The sequence below is a fragment of the Pleurodeles waltl genome, chromosome 3_2 (genome assembly GCF_031143425.1).
Source record: "Pleurodeles waltl isolate 20211129_DDA chromosome 3_2, aPleWal1.hap1.20221129, whole genome shotgun sequence".
Classification (NCBI taxonomy): domain Eukaryota; kingdom Metazoa; phylum Chordata; class Amphibia; order Caudata; family Salamandridae; genus Pleurodeles; species Pleurodeles waltl.
The window spans coordinates 15,816,077-15,843,335 of record NC_090441.1 but is presented as its reverse complement, the minus strand read 5'-3'; the positions used below and the strand labels follow the sequence as shown (position 1 = coordinate 15,843,335).

General features: G+C 44.6%; 1 protein-coding gene across 1 annotated transcript; it reads left to right on the top strand.

Moving 5' to 3' along the window:
* The first annotated feature begins 4,683 nt into the window (after positions 1-4,683).
* Positions 4,684-26,916, top strand: DYNLL2 (dynein light chain LC8-type 2). Its single transcript, XM_069226595.1, has 3 exons — positions 4,684-4,930; positions 10,328-10,466; positions 24,960-26,916. The coding sequence occupies exons 1-3, from the start codon at positions 4,770-4,772 to the stop codon at positions 25,095-25,097; spliced, it is 438 nt and encodes a 145-aa protein (XP_069082696.1). The 5' UTR covers positions 4,684-4,769; the 3' UTR covers positions 25,098-26,916.
* Positions 26,917-27,259: the final 343 nt, after the last annotated feature.

Here is a 27,259-nt window from a genome sequence, read left to right as displayed (position 1 = left end):
CCTGGCGGTCATGTCAGGATAAACTTTTGGATGTTTTGGGACCCTTGACCAAGATCATCGAATTGGCTGATTCGGCCAAGACCTCAGGGGAGCCGTTGCAGACGGATCTGGTCGCTGGATGGGCTCAAAGGGCGGTTTGTCTGTTGGGCAACGTCAATTGTGCTATATATACGGAGAGGCATTGCTCTCTCCTGATCAAGATTGACCCCAAATTAGGAGAATTGGCGACGTCTGAGGCCGGTGCAGAAGCCCAGGGCAATCTCTTTGGTGACCCCTTCATGAAGGAGCTAGGGAGATTCGTTTCCACCTTCTCCGCTTTGGATAAAGCGCAGTCTTCCATGCACAAGATCTTTCCTGGAAAGGTTTTTGCTGAGGCCGGGCAAGGAAGGGGTTGCTCTTCCGGCCGCTCTCTGCAGGCAGGCCCCTCCAGATCTCAAGGACAACGTAATAACGGCTGGAGTGATGGCCGTCAAGGGACCTTCTTTCCCAACAGAGGCTCTGGTCGAGGACGATCCTCCCGCTTCCACAGAGGAAGTTCCAACTCTCAGGGAGGAAGTACAGGTAAGCACCCCCCTTTTTTCCCCTCAAGAACTAGGAGGCAGAATTGCCCTCTTCATAGAGAATCGGGCGCGACTTACTTCCGACCTTTGGGTCTTGGAGACAGTGTTGGGTTTCCACAAAGAGTTCTATGGAACCCCAGTTCAACCGGTTCAACCTCCTTCCATTCGGTTCAGTAATAAGGATTCCCAATTAATAGACGCGGAGGTTCAGCTTCTTCTTGGCAAGGGGGCTGTTGTCCCGGCGCCTCTTCATCCGAGGCGGTTCTTGAGCAACATCTTCTTGGCCGAGAAGGACAAGGGTTTTCGTCCGGTGATAAACCTCAAAGCGTTCAATGAATGGGTGGTTTATCGTCATTTCAAGATGGAGGGCATCCATCTTCTCAGGGATCTTCTGTGTCAAGGGGACTGGATGATCCGCTTGGATCTCAAGGACGCTTACCTTACGGTCCCCATCTACTCTCCTCATCAACGCTTTCTGCAGTTTCAATGGCGGAGTCAGATCTACGAGTTCAAGTGTCTTCCATTCGGCCTTTCTTCAGCACCTTGGTGCTTCACAAAGTTGCTGAACCCGGTGGTCAAGTTTCTGAGGACTCAGGGTTTCAGACTGATTATTTATCTGGACGACATCCTTTTGATGGAAAAGTCCAGGTCGCAACTGTTGTGTTACATCAACATGACTATTGCTCTGTTGCAGGATCAGGGTTTTGTGATCAACGCAGAGAAGTCCTCTCTTCGCCTGTCTCAATCCACAACGTTCCTGGAGTTCGTGGTGGACACTACGTCAGCGACGCTGAAGCTCCCGGAGCACAAGGTCTCCAAGATCAAGAAGGAGATTTCTAAGGTACTCCGCAGGGACAGGACCTCCCTACGGCAGATTGCCAGGATTGTGGGTCTTCTGTCGTCCTCTATCCAGGTGATCTTTCCGGGTCCCTTGCATTATAGGGCCCTGCAATGTTTGAAGGCTTCGCATCTACGGAAAGGGCACACGTATTCGGCTCTGGTGGAGCTTTCTTCAGAGACTCGTTTGGAGATGCAGTGGTGGCTGAGCCATATGGATGCATGGAATGGGAAGGCCATCTTTGGCTCTTTCCCCGACCTAGTGATAGAGTCGGATGCCAGCAGACTGGGTTGGGGGGCCAGGTATAGTCAGAGTTCCATTGGCGGTCAGTGGACTTCAGAAGAATTGAACCTTCACATCAATTATCTCAAGCTCTTAGCGGGCTCGTTTGTGATTCGGTCCCTGACCTGCGACAAGGTATCCTGTTGTGTCCTTCTTCGGATGGACAACATTTCGGCTGTCCAGTACATAAACAGACTGGGGGGCACTCGGTCCAGAGTCCTGGCAGACCTGGCAAAAGATTTCTGGCATTATTGTCTCCAGAGACAGATTTTGGTTACAGCGGAATATCTTCCGGGAATTCAGAACCAGGTGGCAGATTGGAATTCCTGTTACCTCAGGGATACCAGCGATTGGCAATTGGATCCAGAGATCTTTCGGTCTCTGAAGGATCGTTGGGGTCCTTGTTCGGTGGACCTAATTGCCTCTCGTTGGAATGCTCAACTCCCAACTTACTTCAGTTGGAAGCCCGATCCGGGAGCGAACGCAGTGGATGCGTTCTTGCAGGATTGGTCGAACAACCAGAGTTATGCTTTCCATCCGTTTCTTCTGATTCCCAGAGTGGTGACGTAGGTCCGACGTCAGCAGGCGTCCTTGATTCTGATATCTCCGATATGGAAGGCTCAAGCGTGGTTCACCACTCTTCTGGAGTTATTGTGGATGGCTCCTCTCAGACTACTGTGTTCCTTGGGAATCCTTGGGGATCCGTTGGGTTGCCCTCATCCATTGGTGCTTCAAGGACACCTCAAGCTCATGACTTGGAGAATTTCAGGGGACGTTGGGAGAACACCTGCCCTTCACGGGACGCTACAGCCCTTATCAGACAGTCGTGGACTCCAGGTACCATCAAACGGCAGCGATCGGCCTGGAACAGATGGGCTCATTGGTGTCTGGAGAGGGAAGTGGATCCCTTGGGGGCCTCCATTGAGTTTATAGTCAATTTTCTGGCTGAACTTTTTACCTCAGGTTCGGCATATTGTACCATTAATTCTTTTCGTTTTGCTATTTCGGCAGGGCACAATACGATCAATAATCTTCCGGCTGGGGAACACCTCTGGGTAAGAAGGCTGTTCAAAGCGGTTAGTTTATCTCGACCTCCTGAACCTAGGTATTCTGGCTTATGGGATGTTAACAAGGTTCTTAATTTCGTTTCTTCCTGGCCGGAGAATCTATATCTATCCAGGAAACAGATTTCCTCTAAACTGGCGATGTTTTTGTGTCTTGTTTCTTGTAAGTGAGTCTCCGATGTGCGCGCTTTGTATGTTTCAGCCTGGGTTTTCACCCCCAAAGGGGTTACTTTTACCATTTCGAGACAGACTAAAACAGGTACCAGGTTTGTTTCTTATCCCAGTTTTGATTCTCACCCTAACTTATGCGTGGTTGGATGCCTACAGACCCATGAAGCTGTCACGGAGGAAGATAGACCTCCAGGAGAAAGGCAACTCTTGATTACTAACAAGGAGACGTTTAAGGCTGTGGCTTCCCCTACTATTGTTAGGTGGGTCCGCTGGGTCATGTCTGAATCTGGGATTGATATTCAGCGTTTTGGGGCTCATTCCGCTAGAGGGGCGATGGCTTCCAAAGCCGTTCAGGTCAGTGGTAGATTGGAGGACATCATGAATGCAGCGGATTGGTCCTCGGAGTCGGTTTTAAAGAAATTCTATTTTAAACCGCTCCATGAAGCAGCGTCTTTAGTGGTGAGTAAGCTTTGAACTTGCATAATCCTCGCCTCCGGTCCTGATATAGAATTAAAAATGTCCTACCTAACGTGAAGAAAACTTTCAATTCTATTAAGGACACGGAGGCTAGGATTATCCCTCCCTCATACTGTAACAGTATTACCCACCCGAGGTTGAGCTATCTGTTGTTTATGTGAGATCCTTTGTTACAGGTCAGTGGTATTTTTCTTATCTGTGAAGGTTTGTTGGTTTTATGCATACTATTGGAGACTCACTTTGTGATGACCTTGTTATTCATTGTGTTTTTTTCCTACTGTACTTCTTTCTGTTTATCAACATGATTGGGGATTCTGTTAGGAGTATTGCTTACCATGTGTATCTGTTCCTGCGTCTGATCTCTTCCTTATTTTGTAGGAGGTGATTCCAAAGGAGAATGAGGCTGTGAGTTCCTTAACTTCCTTCAGTGAAGAAGAGGAAGAACTGTGCCCGTCAGTAACTTATATACTCCTTGTTATGGACATTGGATTGGTTACGGGTTGTCATGGTTATTTGTGGGCATCATGGGGCTTGAAGTTTATTTTGTTCTCGATCATGTTTGAACTTTGAACTTGCTGTTGTTAATAAAGTGGAGAAAGGACTGCATAATCCTCGCCTCCGTGTCCTTAATAGAATTGAAAGTTTCCTTCACATTAGCTAGGAAATTTTTCATTTTGCTGCGGAAAGCTTCAAGGTTGTTTGCCACTTCCTTTTCGCTTAAATATTGGGAGATGACTGCAGCAACTGTGAGAGTCACATATCGATAAGCAAACAAACCAGCGATTTAACAAGTCCAAAACGTATATGGAGCAATGAGGCTACCGCCTCCGTATCCAAAACACACTGCTGTCAGAAGGAATCCGACAGCTAGAGAAGAAAACTGGAGATGCAAAGGTGATACATTACTGCGTCAGTTCCTGAGCACATTATAGAGTGTTCTTCACAACGAGAAGAAGCGTAGAGAGCGTGATGCAAAGCGTTGTATAAAAACTTCCATGAAGTCTATGCGAAAGGCAAATAATATCTAGAAGAGATGTCAAGGCACCTCAGGCTTGCAGGCCCAGGCTCCAACCACGTAGAACATCCAAGACTCGTAGGCAGTGACAAAAACAGATTGAAGACTCAGCATAATTATCCATGTCAACCACTACGTGGTATTGAGAGGTCTGATAGTATACGGTATATTGCTCACGACCGATTGCTTCAATTTGGCAGCACTGGCGCTTTAAGGAGAAACAAGGCTGTCCGCAGTGAAGCCGCTATGTATTGTGGGATGAAATAAAATGTGGGCAGAATTGAGCCGAGGGAGATTGCCCTAGATGAGCTCGATTAGCCAATAGGAGCAAAGGCCGGACGGGGGCTGCAGCGGCCCAGCCAATGGGAGCGCAGTCCGTTGCGGGCGTTGTAGGGGCGGGGCTGTGCTATTTCAGGGGGCGCAAGGCGTCCGAGCTCAGCGCTGCTGTTACCGGGGAGGGACGAGCTGAAACCTTCGCTGTCTGGGAGGGAGACGCTACCGCAAGCTCCGGGTACTGCCACAGGTGGGCATGGGGCCTGCTGGTCCCTCTGGAATGTAGGGGTATTTTACCCGTGGTCTCCTAGCGGCGGGAATGTGCCCGACTCGGTTTTGAAAGAGAACAAGATGACCCTAGGCATTTGGGGGTGGCCACACACCGATGTTATGTGAAGAGCGCTATGTCACTCACGGGGAAGCTTTACGTGCCGTTCAGAGATGCTAGGGCATGGAAACGCGGCGGGTTATCCCTTGATGTCGGGATTCCACGGGTGCTGGAGTCTGGGGGGGACAGGAGAGGTTGTAAGGCATGCTGTTGTGAAGTGGGTGTTACGGCATGTGCTAGAGTGAAGGGCGGTGTCACCCATGTGTTTTCTAAAACGAAAGGGGCTGTTGCCGGGCTGTGGTGTGGCACTAAAGGTCGAGTAGTAGAAAACCAATCTGGAAGGGATTCTGTTTCCCACGGCTACAGTGAAGGCTTGGTGTTCCCTATATGGATGTTGGGGCATGCTAGAGCGTGTTGACTAGTGCTTAATGAGAAATCTTGTGGGCGGTATGTGGTTATGCAGGGTCAGTCTGCTTCCCAAGGGTGTTAGGAGGGTAGCTGGGGTGGTTTGTCATTCAAGGCTATTTCAGATTCCACGGGGGTGGGGTGTTAAAAGGAGGAAAAGTTAAACCTGGCAGCGTTTGTGTGACTAGATGCAAGGGTGCTGTGTTGTGTGAGTAGAATTGGCCTAAGGTAGTACCAACGTATCTACCAATCGCGGTGCTGACGTCTACCTAAAGCTTTCGCGAGGAGCACGGTCAACAAAAAATGTTTAGCGGCTGGCGACCAGAGGTGGTCTGAATAGAAGCGGTGCGTCAGCAAAAGATGCTGTGGGAGTAGGAAGCGAGGAGCAAGACACGAGAGAACGTGTCCTTCACCGAAGCCGGGTCAATGTCGCCCAAGGGTGGCTCTCAAAGTTGCGTGTCTTTGTAGGGGGGGATTGGTGGGCATCCAGTGTATTGGCAAGTGCCACTTGAGGTTGGTGTTGAGGGAGGACTAGTTTCAAACTTGGATGAAAAGGGATCGAGCTGCACCCGTGTAATTCTGGATAGGGTTGCCGGTCTGTGTTTAGGGTGCTGATGTTTAAGGAGTAGGGGACCTTTCCCACCGAAAGTTTCTGATGAAGACAGTGTTGCGATCGAAATATTGCGGATGCCCACGTCACTGACGACACTTATGCCTTCTTCCATTTAGTAACTTTGTATTTTGTAGATAACTGTAAAATGCAATCAGCTATGTTATATTTGGCTGGCTTTGGTAAAATATTACTCTTTATTCTTTGATACATCTTGTTTTCATTAGTCTTTTTTTGGTTTGAGTTTTCCTCAGATCTTTTATGTTTACTTATTTTTCACAAACTAATTCAGTCTTCTAACAGTTGGCTGAAGTGTTTTCCAAAGCTTTTGTCCTTGATACTCTTCAAGTTTTTATTGTTTAGTTTCTTTTCTCCTTAACCTTTGCGTATCGTCAGTATGCAATCATTCTTCAAAGCTGTACATGAGGTCCTCAATGCCTAGTCTTTGCTGCATTATCCATTCATGCCTGTTCCACCTTTTTGTCCCTCTTCCCCTCTATAAGTTGTCAACAACTTGGGCGTTAGCTTTACCCCCTCTTTCCTTTCAACTAATTTCCACTTTGTACGGATCGGAGTGTCCGAGCTGTAAGTATTATATAGTGTTTGAAAAATAGTCTTATTATTTTCCAAGTCATATTTTCTGTCTGTGTACTCGCAGCTGCGGTCTTCCCTTGTTATTACTGTTTATACTCCTGCCCTGTCACAACTTTCTAACGTGATTCCCCCTAGGCAGAAGCCAAGTTCCTAAACATTGGAATGGTGTCGCCTATCATTGCTACCACCAGAAAAATATTTTCTGTTGTGGACACCTAAACCTTCTACCAAGCAACACCTTTAACTTGTGTAGCATCTCTAGTTTCTTTTCACTGCTATTGTAAAAACGTTTCCTAAACTTGAATTACATACTCTTAAAGCATAATGCATGTGTTGAAGTTCTGGAAAAACCCCTGGCCTACATCTGAAGTCTTTAAGATCAAATTCTCAGCCAAGAATTGGTCTCCCTATTGTGGATCTCTAAAATCTCTTCTAATAAGAAGGGGTGCCTCCTTAATTGAACCTGCTCTGATTACTCCTTTGCTGAAAGAATTATCTGACTCTGCTTCTGGTTGTTCCTCCACAGCTGCATATAGCTCACCTGAAACTCAAAGCCAGTACTTCTCCACTCTAGGAAATATTTTGCATGCTATCCCAGACATCAGCAGAGCTTTATCAAAACCGTGCTCCGAGGGGTGGGAGACTGTTGCTTCACTATGCAACTGGTTCAGATACTGGATTGAATCCTAGTCCACTTTCTGGTAGCATACCAACGTTTTTTGAGGGCAAATGTGGAGGTCCGTTTTCAAAAGCAATTTTTTATTGTGGACCAGTTGAAGGACACAAGCCCCTCCCCCAAATAAAATAATTGCTCATAACAAAAGGTCCCAAACCTGCTCTGATGCATACCATGATCCGTCTCAAATCCAGCCATAGGCAACTCGGACCATTTATTAAATAGGCCAGCATAACCCCAAAACATTTTCCTGAGGGATGAAAGCCATAAAGGGTAACGTGATGGAGGAAAGACGATGGAGCCAGAAGGCTTTCCATATCAGCCCAGTCATCAGTTTCATACTGAGATCTCCCAACTCCTTGTCATGCCATGCATGAATCCAGAGCAAAAATTTCATGGTAGAGACAACAAAAATCCAAAAGACTTCACTCCAGGAGTAAGAAATCAGGACACCCACTTTCTTAGCCCAATCAGGCAGTTTTTCCTCACTCACTCAAACGAGTAAGCAGCCTTGACTCTGTTATAGGATTTCTAGTTACAAACCATTTTTTCTTTTGCCAGACTCAAAAGAAGCTGCTGTGTCTAGATTAGCAATATCTATCTGCAACTTCAAAAGTTGTTTCCTCTTCTCCTGGGTCTCCACGACAGGCAAAATCAGTTTCCCACTAAACTCTAAATTCTCTTCTCAGGACAGCTGCCTTGGATAACCCGGCATCACACATCTGGATAAAGCAGTAGCACTGTGATGGTCTTACTCACTAGTGTGAGGGTTGTCTGATTCAGAAGCTCTGAAAAGAAGGCTCTAAGGTCTGTTCAGTAGGTGATAGTAAGATGGGGCAAGAAATGCCTGCCGCAGTGAGGTAACATCCATTTTGCCCTCAAAAAGGGAAAGCCAAAGACTTCTGCCTCCCAGTTATCCATCCCGTATCTTCTGGCTTCCATTTGCAGCATGGCATGAAGTAACTGCTTTTGGAACACATCACCCCTCCCTCCAATCACTATGCACCCCTCGGTTATGTAGCAGGCTCTCAATACTTGCTATCATGGTCTCACTTCAGCGTTTTGGATTCAAGGTGCGCCTCCACTGCAGCCAATTTCTTAACTTGAGACTTGACGGTTTCCGGTGCTGTCATTTCTTAACATCTTTTAATCCCACTGAGTTCTCCTGACACTTTAGTTGCAGTGCAGCCCACCCCCCTGCCAGTGTTTTGGGGGAGGGAGTTCTGGCTAGAAGAATGCAACAGCACACCAAAGAAATGCTGTCTCCTATTTAGAGAGGGAGAACGGTGTCCCTTGTACCCTTCGTTCCCTCCAGGGCATCTTGCCCTAGGTGATAACTAAGTTGGAGTTAAGATATTTAATAAGGTGGTTTCACCCACCTAATGTGGTATGCTTCATTGGCCACCTCATCCCACCCTGGTAAGGTAGTTATCCAAGGGCAGACTCAACCTCAAGTTTGTTGGGAGTTCTTGAAATATTTTCTGAAGAACATTCCAGGGATCTAGTTTAAATGTATTAAAAATACCTTGAGGTATACCACAAAGATTGCCTTTATTAGGTGGTACCTTGGGTATGAATACAAATACTGTAATGTATAGTCAGAGGACGTTTCTAGGTGCCTTTGCACCTGTTTCGCCAGCATGTTTTTGCATCCTAATAGCCATAAAGTGGTCTTGGGCATTCATGGTGTCTCTAGAAGGATCCCTACTCTATACTTAATTGTGAAAGAAAATAAAGTCAAGGACTACCTTACTTTATATCTCATATTGTAAGGTAAAAACAAACACTAGGACATGTCATGTTTCCTGGGCTGCTCAGTTTGGCAGTTACTACTTTCAGGTGGCACTTGTGAAGCTGCAAAAATGACAAATACACAACATGTGAAGCAGAGTGCAAGTACACACATGGATCAATCGTGCATTATTATAGTGATCACTAAACTCCCTTTCCCGAATTGGGTTATCCCTTCACTTCACTGGGGTGGTGACTGCTGTGTGTCACACTTTAGAAGAGATCTAGTATTGCAAAAAGGCATAGTAACTTAATTAATTGTTTCATGGGAGGCCTGGGTTAATGTATGGTGTGTATGTACTAGTTTATCTCAGTCTTTGGCCCCTCCTAAAAACTTAAATGTGTATTTTTAGTTTTCCTGAATTCAAGACATTCCAATTATTATTTTTTATCACCTTTGTCAGTTTATTTGAACTTGAGCAGTAGTTTGTCACACAAATTGGCCTAGCTGCTAAGGGTTTTTCTTGTCTCTTTTCTGTGTTAAAGTTAATAGCCCTCTTTCTAGCTCTTCTGGTGGTCTTCTTAGACTTTAGTTTCTTGCTATTTTTTTCAGAGTGTTTATGGAAACTATCAATATCCTTACAATTGTCCGTTAGAAATTGCTCTATGGTCAAACCTTCTCTGAGGTCCTGGGGATGTAAACTCTCAAAACGTAGTAAGCTGTTCCTGTCAGTAGGTTTAAAAAAAAAAAAAAGGTTTTCAGAATAGCTCACCTTCTCCAGGGTGTATCGGGTATAATATTTCTGATTGGCTCACGGTAAACTTCAAAAATGGGTTTAAGCTGTTGACCCACCTGGACTGCTGCGGATGTTGATGAGGATAAGGGTCCATATTTTTCATACGGTAAAGATGACAACTTCCTTACTCCTCGTTCCCCTTTCCTAGTAATACAAAGGTTATTCAGGACTCAACCTTCCAAGGATGGGCAAGGTGCCAATTTTCCAGTAAAATATGAAATCCTTTAAGTGACAGCTGTTCTTTGTACACTATCTGAGTGATGCATTGGAGTTGTTTACGAACAAAGCTGGGGTGGGGGATGTACCCTAGTCTTGATTAGGGGCATGGGCCAAGCTTGTTTATTTCTGATTGGAGTACCTCCCATATTCAGTTTGATAAAGGCAGACCTACTACAGTAAAGTGCAAGAATAGATTAATACAAGGTTTCAAACTGGTGTGGCTTCTAGCATCCTGCATAGACCATCTGTAGTTGACCTGCGCTAACAGTGGTAATTTTTCCTTTTAGCTTCACAATGTCTGACAGGAAGGCTGTAATCAAGAATGCAGACATGTCTGAGGACATGCAGCAAGACGCCGTTGACTGTGCCACACAGGCCATGGAAAAGTACAACATTGAGAAGGACATTGCAGCCTACATCAAGAAGGTACTTTCAGCTGCTAGACTAATTTCTCCTATACAACTGACTTTAACTCCTTGTCTGCCCGTTCCTGGATGGGTAGTCAAACCTTCACTGTCCATCATCCTCCATCCAACCCACCATTTTCTAATGCCTCTAACTTAAGATTTCTATACAATGTGCGTATTCTATTTGGTAAATCGGATATCTGAAACAGTAGTAGTTTAACTTTTTTTTATCATTCTTTGCTCTTATCTCGATTTTATATTTTATTAACACAGAACTATTGTATTGCAGTTAGCACCTTCACAATTGAATTGGATTTCGTTCTGGATTAATGTGCTCCGTTATCTGCTGTTTAGTTATTTGGCTTGGAAAAAACGTGTTTTTTTTATTTTTTTTTATTTTTTATTTTCCCTATCAGTTTCCAAGGTTGGGCCTTAGAATGCTTCCTTGCCTTAATTTGTCTACAGTTGCTGTAGATCAGCAATCCTTTCCAGAGTTGTCATTCCTGTAATCAAGGACTTGAGGGTAGTTTGTAATGCTTTATTAGATAGGAAGCCTACTTGTGCTCCTTAGTAAAATGTATATGTAGCCAAACCGATTTGATTAATATAGTGAATAGTTTGGCTTTTTTGACAAATAGACCATCAAGCAGGAGGGTGCACGAAATCCAGGTTTTTTTAACTGGAGGTTTTTACTTGGAGTTTTTGTTCTTTAAACCTTGCATGCTTTGGCTTAGTTTGAAGTACTCCTCACATCTGAGGAATTCTATATTGTTTATTATACTGCCATAGGTACTGGGTTCACCATAAACCTTGTGCCAAGTGTTCTGTGCCTCTCCAGATTACACAATAGCTGTGGAGTGTGGCATTATGGGTAGGCCTAGGCCCCCCTCACCCAATGGATTTGAATGGGGCAACAAAGTCAGGAAACCAGTTTCACTTGAAGTTGGGTCAATTAGGGCAGAGATGCATGACCATTTATCACACACAAGGCATTCCCTACCAACAGACACCCCACCCAGATAAGCCTACCCTGAACCTTACACCACTGTTAAAGTCCAGTCCTCCCATCAGCAAAACTAGGGACCTGGAAAGTCCATCTGCATTCCCATGTTTCATTACTACTTTATGTTCTTGAGACTTCTCCTTTTAGCATTTTGTTAGAAATGGGGTTTCGCAGTCTGTTTGCACTCTGTCCATGCAGGAACCATCACTCTAGTTAAGGTAAGGGAGATGCACACCTTGGATAGCCCCTGCTCACCCCCTTGGTAGCTTAGCACAAGCAGTCAGGCTTATCTCTGAAACAGCGTGTAAAGTACTTGTACAAACACAGACCGTAACAGTGAAAACGCCACAAAAGCACTTAACACCAGTTTAGAAAAATAGCCAATATTTATTTTATTAAAACAAAATCAGAACCACAAAAATCCAACATGCACAAGCAAAGATACAAATTTTCAAGTATTATACTACAATACAGTGATTAGGAACCCAATAGCTCCAACTTGGGCTATCACTGTTGATGGAGTTGTTTCTCAACATTCAAACCCCATTTGTGAGGAGGGTGGCGCCGGTCAGTCACACGGACCCCCAGGTACAGCACCTTTGCTAACAAGGAAAATGAGCTGGGGCATGGAGTCTGGTGTTGATGGGTCCGGTGTGGTGTCAGTGCCTTACTGCAGAGCAGGGGAGGTGATGTGACATCGGTGTGAGGCATCTGTTCCTGATCTGGCAGAGTCAATGAATCCGTGGGTCAAGACATGTTGGGCGATCTCACAGGTTTGCGGTCATGCCATGGGGCTACAGGTGCCGCAGTAGAATCTGATGTCCCCCGACACAGGTCGATCATGGGACTTTAGCATGGTTGTGGTGGCATCGGGCCTGTCTCACTCCAGCAGGGACCACGGCTTCGGGTTGCAGGCAGCAGCAAAGTTGTGCCGTGGCACTGGTTCTGGAGTCAGTGTACCTGGAACTTCTTGTTTCTCACCAGAATTCACTTCCAAGGGCCCAGGGACTGGATTGGCACCACTTGGCAAGTCAGGGTCCTCCGCAGGAGTACCCAGGTGCTGGTAGGTGAAGTCTTTGTTCGGGAGAGTTCTTAACAGGTGGCAAGCTGAGTCCAAGCCCTTGAAGAAAATTCACAAGCAGGATTTCAAAAAGCAAAACTCCAGTCCTGTATTTTATTTCATTTTTCTCCCTCCCTTTTGTATTCCTGGATCGCAGAAATCTGTTACTCAAAACTCTCAAGGCCCTCTGGGTAGCCATTTTTTACCTCTGACAATGAAAACCTGATTGAATTGGACTCCTTTCTGTTGAAAGTGTCACTCGGACCGATTAACATCAGGTCTGTAACCTCTGCTTGTTGCTGGAACATAGTCTGAGGCCTGTCAGTTGTTTCAGTCGAAGACTCTTCAAGATAGAAGAAGCCGTTGCAGGGAAATGCAGAGGATAAGTTGAGGAGATGCCTGACATTTTTGATATCCAAGACCCCAGGTTGGACATGGGGCAGGCAATTCAGGAGGCTTCTGCTGCAGAAGAGTTTTCCACTCAAGACTACCACTTGGAAGCTTGAGATACAGGAAATCCATCCAGGCCAACAAACAGTTTGGGGTGGGGGGGATGGGAAGGAGACCCCTGCTCTGGCCAAAAATTGCTTCATTTGGAAGCAAAGGCCTTGGGGCCATAACCAATACACAGTTGGGAATAGCGTACCCAAATGCAGCAAGGATACAGAACTTTCAAACACAAATTCTTCACTTTCACCCCCAATCAACAAGTCACAGTGAAATTAATAATTTGGGGAATGATGGCTTCTTGCATTGCAATCGTGCCACATTCCCATCTTCACATGCACCCGTTGCAGGAATTTCTCACGCCAATGGTCTCTAACACAGGGTGAGTTACATAATCTAGTGTTGGTAGACAACTGCACCTTTTACTCTGCAGTGGTGGAACAAGACCAGTCTCTTGAAAGGGTGGCCATTTCGGGACCCTGTTCCACAGTTCATTCTCACAACGAACGCTTTCCGAACTGGATGGAGGGGGCTTATCTCCAAGACCTCAAAATACAGGGTCTTTAGGGTCCTAAACACTTTTGCAGATCAACTATTTAAAGCTGCTAGCTGTTCATCTAGCACTAAAAGCCTTTGTGATGCATCTCATCAACAGAGTAGTCCTCATTCGCACAGAGAAAACATGACAACCATGTTTTATTTGCAGAAACTGTGGGGGGGGGGGGGGGGGGGGGGGGGGGAGGAGAGGAAGTTTCACACAACTTGGCACCTGGCATTTTGCCACACTTAACTGTTAGTGGAACACCTCCCAGGGTCACACCAATTTTGCCAACCTCCTCCGCAGGATGCGGTTACAAGTCAGAGCTCCACCCCAGGGTCCTCCAACCCTACTTTCAAAAGTGGGGATTTCCAAACCTAGATCTGTTCGCAACAAAGGGAAACGCAAAATGCCCAAACTTCACCTCCTGGTTCCCACACCCTCTGCCTAAGAGCAGTGCTCTATGGATGAACTGGTCAGGAATATTTGCATATGCTTTTCCATTTCTCCCTCTCCTCCTGTGTGTGGTTTGGAAACTCAGGCAAACTTATCACACTAATCTTAGTGGTACCCACATGGGCAAGGCAACCATGGTTCACCACACTACTGGGTCCAACAGTGTTGCATGAGAAGCTTCCCCTCGACCTGGACCATCTCACTCTAAACCAAGGTCAGATCAGGCACCCAAATCCCAAGAAGTTGAATCTCGCAGTTTGTCTCCTGAAGTCATAGAATTTGGATATTAAAATCTACTTCAAAGTATGGGTGTTCTTTAAGAAGCATGCATGCTAAGCCCTACAGCATGTTATGCTGCAAAGTGGAAACACTTTGTTTACTACTGCATTTCTAAAAACTGGGATCCTTTCCCATTATCAGTATAAAATATTTTGTATCTTCTGGTTGCAAAAAGAAACCTGGGTAACATTTTCCTTGCTATTTTTATAAATTGATGTGGGATTATTATTCTGTTTTTATTGTATTGGGGTCTTCAAATGCTTTACATGTCTCCTAAATTGAGCCTGCCTTGTCGTTGCCAAGCTGCCAGGGGCTAATGTTTTGAGACCTACTTTCCAATGCAATTTGTCAATAACTAGTTAATCAAGGTACCATAGAAGTGAGTGTCCTGCACATTGGCCAGCTTAATATTGCAAGCCCAATAATCCAAGTCTGGAGATACTTGCTTAGGCGCCAGTGCTACTGGACTGACCCAAGGAGTATGGGAATGACCCATAAGTCCATTCATAGCGACCTCTGGTTTAATTTTTTTTTCTTTTTTTTTCTGACCTATACAACTTGCTGTTTAGCAGCAAACTGTCCTTTGCATCTGTCCAGCAAACAGTTGTTAACCCTAGGGTCATTGAGGGGAGATGTGAAAATCATCCCAACATCGCTATGCTTTTTAAGAGTTTCTTCAGGTAAAAACAGGCTAACAGAGCTGTCTTTCATCACTGTAGTAGGTCAAAGACTGGTTCGCTGTCCTTAATAATCTTCTCTTTTCCAGGATGTTAACAGTAAAGTCTCACCTGAGGTATGACTACAGTTTCACGTGAGCACCCTGTTTGGTTCCTGAGTGCAAGTGTGCACACCACATAGTCTCCATGCCCCCCCCCCCCCCCCCACCCCCACCCTTTCAATTTCCTGGACCACCTGTATGAAGGCCTCAAATCGATTCATCCACTCTGGTGAGTTGGATTTTATCAGGGCGAGCTGTTTTTAGGGCTGACTTGTTCATTCTGGGGAGAGCTTGAGCTGAAAAAAACAGCTGTTTTGCTCACTCTGAAAGTGAATAAGCACTAAGGATGGCTTTATTTTTTTTTTCTTGTCGCATTTAGTGAGTTCAGAGACAGAGGTCAAATGTCAGCTTATGTCTTCTACATTGCTGCTTTATCCTAGAAATGAGTGTTCACTTTATTTCTCTTCATGCAGTTAGACTATCTTGTAATGTAAACTGAGAAGGGAGTGTGAAATGAGGCTACAGAACATCCGTTTTTTACTAACACATTTTAAATAGCTTGTAAATTAGCTGTACAGATATTTTAAATAGCAGTAAAACATATTTTTGGGATTCTGTAGTGTGATGGAAATAGACTTTAATAGGATCAAAACAAATAGGAACACTTGGTGATGTGCAAATGATAGATACATTTGCTAAGCCCTAATTTCAACTCCTTTGTGCACTGTATATTTGTTTTTATCAGCAAAACTGCATGAGTGGACAAGCTAATGACCATTTGACTAGAATATACACTGTATGTAAATGGTGCGCCACTATATCATCCTTTAGTGATATTTATAAAATGAGTTTTTAAACATGAACCTAAAAACATTCAAGGCCCTGCCCTGATGACCATGCTATTAGTGTACTAAGAGGGAATTTCGGTGTCACATGTACTTATGTGGGCTAGCTTCTTATTATACATGGAGCAAAAGTTTAGTATATGAAATCAAACACTTGGTTCTGCAGACGTGCCTAACTCCTATATTTGAAGGTGCTCTTGTACATAATAATGAAGAAAAAGGTGCTGAGAAATAAAAATGGTTACCTAGAATGACACAATTTAAGGCTAGTTTATGGGTCAAATAGATTATTCAGGTACCTAGGCCCTGCAGTTCTCCTAATATTTTAGGATTTTCCCAGGCCTGCGGACCGCACTGCTTTTTCACCTCGAAAGCTCTAGTACAAATGTGCCTTCGACTGCAATTTCTGACCTTTCTTCTAACCAATCCGTATTGGGTTCTGGTCATTCCATTTCTTCATCCACTTGTGGTGTGCCTGAAGGTTGCTTTTCACATGACTCGTGTGTTGGCATTTTTGGCTTCCTGAAGCCAAGCAGATAAACCTCACATCCTTGTTGGGTGACTTAGAAGTTCCTGATGGTTTTCACACAGGAAACCTAGTGTCCATATATTGATTCTTCTCTCAACTTGTATTTGTATACAACATAGCCCATAAGGTCCTTAGGAATCTAGGCAAAGAAACCTCATATAGCCCTTCTGGATATGTGGTAGTTATTTTCTCTAGCTCCGTTAGGACTAATGGGTTTCCATCCACTTCTAGACAGACTCCTTTTGACCTTCAAAAGGAGGGGGGTGGGGGGTGACAGTTTTTTAATTGTGAATTTTATTTTCTCGATCCCAGAGAAATAACTGAGTTGCCTGATGTTGCAGGAGTAGGGGTGGTAATTGGACAGCTGTCATTGGCTTTGCCCTCTTGAGGAACAACAGTTGATAGTGCCACTAACTGCCTTGATCTTATCAATTGAATTACCACTCAGTTGGGAATTAAGACCAGTTTTATTAAACATGCATCACTGGCAAGAGTCCAAACTAACTTGATTCTTTTTAATGCACAACTGACCAGATTGTGGGCCAGTGACTCAGGACGTCCCTGCGCATGAGAGGAATCATTAGCCTGTTGCTAGGTCTGGGTTCAGGATTTATAGGCTTTCTAATATAGATCACTCCATCCTCCCAGCCAACATAACCTTCCAACCACTCTTGAAGTCCCACAAGTGTAGAGCTCTCATTTTTAATCTGGAAGAATTTATCTCAAGCTTGTCCTCTAGCCAGTAACTAGCTCTGGCAGTGACCCAGAATCCCAACACCTGGCAAGCTTTCGGGGACCACAGCCCCCTTCCCTCTGGAGCAGGGACAATGTGCCACATCTAGTGCCTTGAGTCTGCTGTGATGTTCACTATCCTTTCAGATTTGCAAGGACCTGAGAAAAGTCAGTCTTTCTAAGAGGTATGCAGCCTGTGTGCTGGCTGATGTAGGCCCCAGGCCTTGTTAATAAACCTGAGGCAAACTGTTAATTGCCAGACATCCAACATATTTCTTCTTACTCTTAAATCGTCATAGTTGACTTACCTCTGCCCTCAACTCCAGCAATCTAGTACAGTGTCCGCCCTACTGGCTACCAAACCTGTGACATTGGCATGAGAGATTCCCCTCTGGTTTGTTTCCTCTGCACCATCATTTTGTAAGCACACATATACCTTATGGCAGGAAGCGTCACAGCTTCTAACACCTCTCCTGTTATTTGGATGAATGTGCTTTAGAGCATGAGTGCCTTTCTCAGATTTCAACAGCTACAAGGTTTAATGCCACAGTGCTTTCTTGGGTTTCCCTCCCCATATTCAAATTTAAGAGTAATGGGGGGTAACTGTTACAGGATTTTTTAGCTTGTTTGACCTCCTTGTCAAACCTGTAAGCTTGGAGGAACCAGCCTTTACTTTCTGTTCCCTACTTTGAACCAAATTCTCTCCAGTTGTCTGCTCTTGGGCCCTTTTAGGTTTGCTCTGAACCTTACCCTCCTGTAAGAACCAGTCTCAATTCCCCCTCTTTCATTGGTTTAGAGTTGTGCTGCACCATTCCTTAATTCTGTTGGCTAACCTCCTGTTTGCCTTCAGTTTCTCTGGATGCCTTTGTCAAGGCAGATGGGTATTTTATAAATAGGTAGACCATTGCTCCTTGAGTCGTTAAAACCGTTAACTGCTAAGGGCATACGCCGTACTGTTCACCCACTCATTGTCACACAGCTCCCCATGAATGCATGTTCAAAACAGTACACAATATAATATTCTCTATTTGGATCTGGGAAGGTTCTTGGCTGGCCTTAGGTCCCTGTCTAATCGGAATTGCCTTCATTTGACTGTTTTCTGATAAGCTAGTCATTCTCCCAATGAATGCTGTGCCTTCTTTGGGCAATCAACTCCTTAAAGATGTTGCCTTAGCTTGCTGAGAGCAGACTTTAAAGGATTCTATCAAAACTCTAAAACTATGCCAAAATATTTTTGAATTCCATGTAATATGTACAAGCTCTTTTGGTACGTCACCGCACTCTTCCCTGATTCCTATCCTGGTACCTTCCATAGAGTTCATCAGTTTGTTCCCTGCTGCCCGGGTGTTCTGACTGATCTTTAGCAAAACGTAAAAGGATCTTCCTATCCTAGTTACTGGGAGCCCACCATCCTGACTTGGTGTCAAGGTCTACTCCAACCTTGTTTCTGCCATTGAAGTATGCAGGTTGTGCGTTTTAAGGTGAATGTAATCTTCTGTTTAAGTTGGTTAGAACAGAAACTTGCAGATCCCACTGCTGCCACCATCTGTCAGACTGGGTACAGGGTATGGGTGAGGAGGGAACTGGGCAGTGGGGTTGGGGAGCCAGTCTGTCTTCCTATCCCCCAGCCACAGGAATGTATTGTACACCACTGTCTTGAAGATGTAGTCACCCATTCTGCATCATAGGATCTTCATCGATAGTCAGATGCTTGAATAATTCCCTGTTGTCTGCATGGCCCTCAACACCCTTTTTTGCATATTTGTGCTTCCATAGAAATTGCATTGTAGCAGGTTACTTTTTTGCCAGTGCCATCCCTTTTCTCCAAGGGTACAGATGCCCACATGCTCTGGTCTACTTCAACACAAGTCACTCTATCAGAGTTCAACATTAAGTCTTAATACTTAGATGTGGAAGGCACCAGTCTTGCAGGACATGAGGGCTTAAGAAAAAGGATGATTAAAAAGTCAGTCTCTCACTCAGACCTGCAGGATTTAAATAGTCTATGGGTAGACTGACAGCCATTACCAAATATCACAGCAACACTGAGCATATCACCAGGTCAACTTGCATGAGGATTCCTAACCATTGACCTTACTTGTGTACCTTTGGTACATTTTGGAATCTATGGATGCCTTTTGGTTTAGCATCCGTGGTCTTTCAAAGAATTTGTGAGACCATTTTTGAGGGGATGGATAAAGTCTAAAGTTGCCAAGACGATATATTGGTAGTAGTTGAATCCAAAGAGGGGCACAATGGATTATTAATAGAAGTTTATCAGGAATTGAGACATTTGGTTAAACTATGAGAAGTGCTACTTACAAAGAGGACAGACTACTTGGATCTTGAAATTTCTGTGACCTGAATCAAACCAAAGAAGGACATTATAAAGGCTGATGCACCTAAACCACAGCATAATTAAAATCCTTTTTGGGGCTGGCAGAATATTGTGCCACATTTGTGTGTTTTTTTTTTTTTTATATATATATATTTATTACGGAAAAGGTGGAGCTAATTCAAATTGTTGGTGTGCATTTGAATGGGGAACACAATGTGAATATGCATTTTAAGATGGCAAACAGTCTATTGAGCCACCATATCTTGTTTTTCTTTGCTGTGAACAAGAAAACAATGATTACAACTGATGGCAGCAGAATTGGGCTGGGAGCAATACTCGCAAAGTGGATGGACAAGAGGATATTGGCCTTTGTTTCTTCAAGATTAAAGAGGCGTTTGCATGTTGTTGGGAATTAACCAATTTCAGGTATTTGTGGGGTTTACGATTATTGTCCACACTGACCACAAGCCCTTGCTGCACATATTTAAGTGTGGGAGAAGACTGGAAGGGAGTTTAACACTGAGGATAACATGATGGTTATTCAATAATATGGATTTTAATTGTGTTGGAACATGTAAGAGGAAAGTCTCATAGCTGACAGTTTGAGATTCTTATAAGGTTTTGTGTACAGAGGAAGAAAATATGGATGCTTGTGCTGTGGATGAGTTTGCTTTGGCAGAGTGAATGGAGAGAGGCTGTGGAAAATTAGATTTAAGACAAATTAAAGCAATTTATAAAATGTTTAGACCTAGGTGAGGAAGTAGGTGACTGGGTGAGGCTTTATAGCTTGGTGAGGGATGAATTGGGCATTCCCTCAATGTGTTCTTACAAAGCACAGCTAATCAACCGCGAGTGGCTTGGGTGGGTAGTAGTTAAGACGAAGTGCCAGGTCTTGAGGTTCTTGAGTTGAGTTAGTGAGGGTGATTGCCAGCAGTGTAGCAGAGGAGCCTTCCAGGTATTTGCAGTAAGGTAAGAAGGATCTTGTATATCCTTGGTTGTGGCAAGGGCCAGTTGGGCGGTGCGAAGGTGTTTGGTGGGCGTGTGGAAGGTCTGGCAGTGGTTGAAGTATGCAACTCAATTTTTGTTGAGCAGGGGTTGACAATGTTGAGACATGATCGTGTTTGTCCTCCAGGATAGTTGAGTGCAAAGAGAAACATGGAACATAAAGGACATTTGGGTAGGAGCATACCTAAAACATTTTATTTTTTTTGTTCTTGAATACAGTCCTCTTCATCTCACTCAAGATCCTCCAGGCACTCAGAAGAGGCACAAAAAATTCCAAGCAGACTACAACTTCACCTAACCGGTCAGCTGAGGAGAGTCTGGAACGTCTATGTTCAGAGCAAGGAGCTGAAGCCAGGGCTGATTAAGTCCCCATCCCCCTTTCCGGTAGCCAGAGCGACCCCGCTCAACTAAAGGAGTTTTGAGGCAATGTCTTGTATTTGAGAAGGCTGCCCCCGCTGTTGTGCCTTTAGACCCTGCGGGGTCAGCATAGGCCACATCAGGTTCTATGCTGGTGACTTAAGCGCCAGTGGGGTCTCTTGGATCTGATATCTGATCCGGAATGACTGACCACACAGTCAGCCTCCTCTGGCATTGTTCCAGATATCGACGCACCACTGGTGTTGGAAGCCCCATCCTCATACCTCATGTTCCGGAGCTGAAAGCATTGTACGATGCAGATTCTGGCACCAATGGCTCCATCAGGGGTCAGATCATTGCCTCAGTCTTACTATAATCATCCAGGTGTTTGTGAGGAATGAGGGAGGGGTCTCAGGACCCTCTTGAGTATGGTTTGGAGCAAATGGCCTTGTATGAGGAGTTGAGAGAAGCTAGTAGACTGAACACCTCTCCAGATACTGGCATGCGCTCACCTCCTACCATGGCTACAGAGGAGGGAGTGTCTTATGCTATGGTGGTGCGTAGGGCAGCTGAGATCTTGGACCTAGATCTGCCAGTCAGGACTAACCACCTGATGAAGGTGCTTCAGCCGGGGGTTACAACATCAGAAGTGGTGTTACACTTTAACAAAGCCCTCACTGATGTCCTGCTGGGTACGTCGTCTAGACCCAGCACAGGGGTTCCTGTAAATGGGACAGCTGGGCGCAGCAATCTCCCAGCTCCAAATGATCTAGCTTCCTCACCCAACATCCCACCCAGAGAGCTTGGTGGTCCAAGCCTCCATTTCCCATGGTGACTTCCCTTCTGCTCCCTTTGGATGGGGAATCCAAGTGGATGGACCAACTTGGGAAGATGTTTTCTTCCTCCAGCCTGGCATTGAGCTGTTTTTCCATACTTTATGGGATACGGTGGTGCAGGTACTGCATCAGATCCCAGAGGGCATGCAGGCCACTCTCACAAGCAGTCAGATAGGTAAGCTGCAGCCAAGTTTACAATTCTGTGTGGTTTGGACAAAACTGGCTTGCTGGGTAGAGCAATTTCTTCTATGGTGGCCCTTCATCGCCACACCTTGCTTTGTACATCTGGCTTTTCGGGGGATGTCCAGGCAAACCTTATAGGCATGCCCTTCAATGCGCAAGGTCCACAAAATGAGTGCAAACCTTCCAGGATGTCTTGCATTTGTAAATGCCTAGGGCGCAGGCCACCTTGGAGTATGTCTGGCAGCTCTGTGATTGTGCGTAGGATGCTGTATATGGAATGCCAATATCCTTCAATGGGTACCACCTCCTTGATGTGCTGGAGCGTTTCTAGGATTCTCTAGCTACATCCAAGTCTTTGGGCATCAGCGACTTCAACCCCCCCTCGCAACCAGTCTGCTTTTTTGCACCTTTCGAGGCATTGTAAGGGGTGGGGTACCACACCAACCACCGTCAGGTCAGCATCCTGTGCAGGGATGTGGTTGTGGTACCTTCAGACCCACAGGATCTCGCCAGAAGTCGTCCACCACCCAGCCCCTCCTCCACAGCGCCCAAGTCCTAGTGTGATTCTGCAAGACCACATGCCTCCAGTTGGAGGGAGGATTTAATTTGATCTCACTGGTAGTCTAATAGATTGGACAAATGGGTCTTGCAGATCATACAGAAGTGCTCTTCCCTCCCCTTCCAGTTACCCTCCCTCTATGCCTCCATTAAAAGAACGGCTGATGGAGGATCACTTAGCCTCCTTCTGCAAGGAAGTTACGGCTCTCTTGGCAAAGGGAGCCATAGAAAGGGTCCCGGTGTCAGAAGTTGGCAGTGGTTGTTACTTCAGCTACTTTCTGATTCTCAAAACGAACTAGGGTCTGGGTATGATACCAATGTTTTGGCCTCTTTCCTGGATTTCAGTGAGATACTGAGGCGGCAGGGCCTCATGGCCTCCATCCTGTTAGTCAAGTATGCCAGATGGCATATGAGGGCTTTGCAGTAGGACTTAAAGTTCCAATGGGCAGAGCAGCAGGGGAATCTCACTGACACAGTTCAGATCTCGGAGGGAACTGCAAAAGATCTGCAGTGGTGGTCAGTGAACTGTGATTGGGTCAGAGGCAGACTCCTCTCCCTTCCCCAACCAGATCTCACAGTAGGGACATATGTCCCTTTTTAGGATGGGGCAGCCATCTGGGAGGTGGAGACCAGAGGCCTCCAGTCTCTGGTGGAATCCGGACTTCATATCAACTTGCTGGAGCTCCTGGTGATCGGACAGGCATTGAAAGCATTTCTTCCTGTTGTAAAAGGGAAGCTGGTGCAGATGTTCATGGACAACATAACTGCAGTGCGGTACTGCAACAAGCAGGGCGGTGTGGGGTCATGACCCTTTGTCAAGAGGCTCTGCATCTCTAGACATGGCTGGAACAGCAGGGCATAACCCCAATCAAGACCTGGCAGGTTCTCTGAACGCCAGGGCAGACTAACTCAGCCGTTGATGCTTAACAGGTCACGAGTTGGGCCTCCATCTGGAGGTGGCACTAGGACTCTTTCTGCAGTGGGGAGAGCCTTGGTTAGATTGGTTTGCCTCCACAGAAAGCACAATGTCGGCAGTATTGCACTTTGAAGTTTCCAAGGTGGCAGTCCCTCAGCAACGCTTCTTGTTGCGAGTGGAGTTCAGGCCTCCTGTGCATGTTTCCACCCATACCACTTCTGCCCAGAGGTCTAAAAAATGACCAGCCCCAAGTAATCCTGGTGGCTCCGGACTAGACAGTCTGGTATCCCAACCTTTTGAAAAGGAGCATCAATCCTCCATTCAGGCTGCCTTTTCAGGAAGATCTTCTGTCACAGCAGCAGGGGAGGGTTCTCCACCCAAACCTGTAAACTCTGCACCTTCATGCATGGAGCTAGAGCAGCGGCAGTTGATGGCTTTTGACTTTACTCCAGAAGTCTGTAAAGTTATTTTGGCAGCCAGGCATCCCTCCATTAAAACGTGTTATGTCTGCTGTTGGAAACGCTTTGTATATTGTACAGTATATCACTATCTATCCAGACAAGGTGGTACTCCGATCTCGGGCTTCTTTCCTCCCCAAGGTGCTGACACCATTTCATCTGGGTCAGAACATCACCCTGCCACCTTCTTTGCTCCACTGCATCTCTAAGGAAGAGGAGCGACTCCACTGACTGGACCCCAAAAAGAGCATTATTCTACCTTGACCACACGAGTTCCAGGTGGAGTACCAACTCTTTGTGGGGTACAGTACGTTGGAGCAAAGAAGGGTCAGGCAGTCGCGTTGGGCCGTTCTCTGCATAAAGATCTGCTACGCGTTGGCAAGGACTACATTGGCAAAACCAAACTAGCATGGTGTCTGTCTGGCAGGTATATGGGGAAAAAATAATTGGAAAATAGTAAATGATTGGTCAATACATTATTATATGTACAATGATTATGAAGGCATATACTAGAAGTCCTCTGATTTTCTTACATAGGGACCATATCTCAAGAAGTGTGCATTCCAGCGTATGTTTAGTTTGAAAGGATGTATTAGTGTGACAGAACAACATCAAGACTGTAATTAATATTGAGAGGAAAGTGGAAGAAGAAATATTTGGTGCTGGTTTTGCTTTCAATTTCTGCTTGCATCAAATATTGTGAGTGGAGTCCACCATTTGTAAAGCCGCTGCTATGGGATCCTTACTGGCACCTATGGAAGAGCTTATTGATTAGCAATACTGTAAGTAATTGGCACGTTTGCAGCTCCCAAGATAAAACAAATAGTAAAATGCAGCTAATAACTGGTTTATATTTTGCAGTTTGAAAACCATTCCGCCCCCTATGCCCATCTTGAAAGGGTCGGACAATTTTGCATTTCCCAAAAGCTTGGGAGAGAAGAAAGCTTCAGCATTGGTCCGAATTCCAAACAAAATGTAATTGCATTTTGGGAGATCCAGGTACACGGAATCCCAAATTGAGTCGGCTCTTACCTTCTAATTTGCTTCATTGCTTTGCTCTTAAAGAGGCGATAACACAAGTATTTTCGTTTCAACTTTCTGCATCGAGTTTTGGTTAATAAACGTAAGTTATGCTCTTGCTAATGACCCCTTAAGTAGTTGTCATGTGCCTTGGTAGTATTTGAAGAGTTTAGTGACTGTTCCTATTTGACCCATTTGATTAATGCTAGATAACTTGTTGTTTTTCTCGCTCAGGAATTTGACAAGAAATACAACCCGACCTGGCACTGCATAGTTGGAAGAAATTTTGGGAGCTACGTAACACACGAGACCAAGCACTTCATCTACTTCTATTTGGGTCAAGTTGCTATTCTTCTCTTCAAGTCTGGATAGGCGACGAGGACTGAGTGAAACCTGGACTGAGATGCACTGATGGCTGAAGCCAGACACCCCTGTAAAATGGCTGTGCAGCTGCATGGACTGTAAACTATTTAATGTGTATGTAAAGTCAACTGACCGTCATGTTGCCTGAGAAGAAGGCAGCTTTGTTTTCTTTTCCTTTTGGTTGTTGCTTTTTTGGGTTGTATTGCACTAGGAAACAATGTAAATGCTCAAATGCCTTTTCAATGGTAGAAATAAAAGTTTCACTCCATTAACTTTTGTTAACATTATCTATTTGGACATACCAAAGCAAGTAGCTAAACAAATGTTGGTGTGCCTTTATTTTTGTTTTGGTAGCTTATTTTTCTTACTCTAAGTTGATGCTTTAATTCCCATTTGCTTGACATATTGAACTACCAAATGTTGGGGAGGTTTCCAGATGTGTAGGTTGCAAATGGAGCTTCCTCTAGTTTAGAGGGAGGAGTTATTTTTCAGATGCACTGTGTGGCTCTTCTCTCAATCTGTCTGGTTTTTGTTTTTTTGCAGTCTTGTTTTAAAAGTAGGAATTCCATATTTCATGCCCATGATTAATTTTACAAAAGCCGTGTGCACTGGTGGTTATATTAAGAGATTTCATCATTGGATTTATTCAGCTTCGTAGAATCCCTGGATAAAGTAGCAGGTGATTGGCTTGCTGTTTAATTGACCTGGATAAATTGTGGAGATGGCACTTATAGCTGGCTAGTCCATATCATACAACTAGTCCCTGCGTCTGTCAAACTGACTATCTTCTAAAAATAAATGATTTCGAATCCTGATTTCTTACACAGCACCAACTTAATATTTTTACTGGCATGGACTCGCACACTTAGTTTGAATCTGACACAACTAGAAATTGTCTGTTTTGTAAAATAGATCTTAATGAGCAGTGTTAACTAATATTGTACTTTGTTGTGTACCTGTTCACCAGTAGGCTTTTGTGTGGGGACACTTGGTCTACTTGTAACTAAATCTGGAAAATCACAAATGATCTTTACAGATTGTATTTACTATCATTCCTTGTAACTTGCAAGGTGCCTTCCACTCGATGAGAAAATGTTACTTAGAACTGCCGATAAGTTCGGTCTTGCGTACTGTTATATCCTTTTCACTGTAAATACTCATTTGTAATATCATGGTTAAAGTTTGTCACTGCTTTCTCTTACAAGTTGCTTTGTTGGTGTACAGTAATATAAGATCAAGCTGCCATTGCTGCAAGCTCCATTGTTACTTTGGTATTGGCCTCAAAGGTACATACATGAAATGAGGACCGGGTAAATTGATAACCTGGACTTTGAGGACCTTTGCTGGAGTTAATTCACTGTTAGAAACTGTCTTCACGTGGCTTGTTTCATAAATGGGCAAGAAAGAAATCCTTATGACGTATTGGTCAGCTTATGGAGCATAGTCTATTCAATGGTCATTCAAAGGTTTATGTAAAATGTGTATCAATGTTTAATTTAAATGTCAAATCTTAATATATTTATGTACAGCTTATGGCAGGCGCATGCCTAATTTTTAATGAATTTGGTTTGTAACTGCTTTCTCACTATGTATGACTATTTTTGAGCCCAGAAGGAAGAGAATGTCACTGTGGGTTTTTCCATGTTGTGCCTGTGGGGGACCATTCCTCGTGCCTGCTGCCCAGTGGAGTCAACATTACAGACCTGATGCAACATAATGTGCTCTTGGGTGTTTGTCTCCAATGTTCATTTTTGTGTTTGAATCATGTTTAAAAAAAAAAAAAGCATTTTCTTTTGTGACTAGGCTGAATAAATACTGGTTTCCTTCATCTGTTACTCCTTTTTGTTGTAGGGGCTTATGGCCATGGTTTTGGCCCAAAGTTCTTTGAGTAGATTCAGTGGCATGTTTTACCAGGGCATAACTAGCTTTAAAAGGACAAAGTATTCTGCTTTGCTTTTATTCCAGTTTGAGTGGCTGGAGAAACCTTGTTATGCTAGAATTGAGATGTTTCTAGGATGGTGCCGGCTTGAATTTATTAAGGGGCATTTTTTTGTTTTTATTTAATTACCTTCATGTTTTATAACATGATCAACAGTAACACATAACCGCTTGTGAGTTTGTGGTTATCCATTTGATTGGACAGGATACAGTTCAATGTATGCCTAGCATGG

Bases quoted from the DNA above. Each gene is read 5' to 3' on its own strand.
- DYNLL2 (XM_069226595.1), top strand. From the start codon at position 4,770: ATGGGAGCGCAGTCCGTTGCGGGCGTTGTAGGGGCGGGGCTGTGCTAT. The intron at 4,931-10,327 runs GTGGGCATGGGG...TTTTCCTTTTAG, and splicing joins AGCTCCGGGTACTGCCACAG to CTTCACAATGTCTGACAGGA. The intron at 10,467-24,959 runs GTACTTTCAGCT...TTTCTCGCTCAG, and splicing joins TTGCAGCCTACATCAAGAAG to GAATTTGACAAGAAATACAA.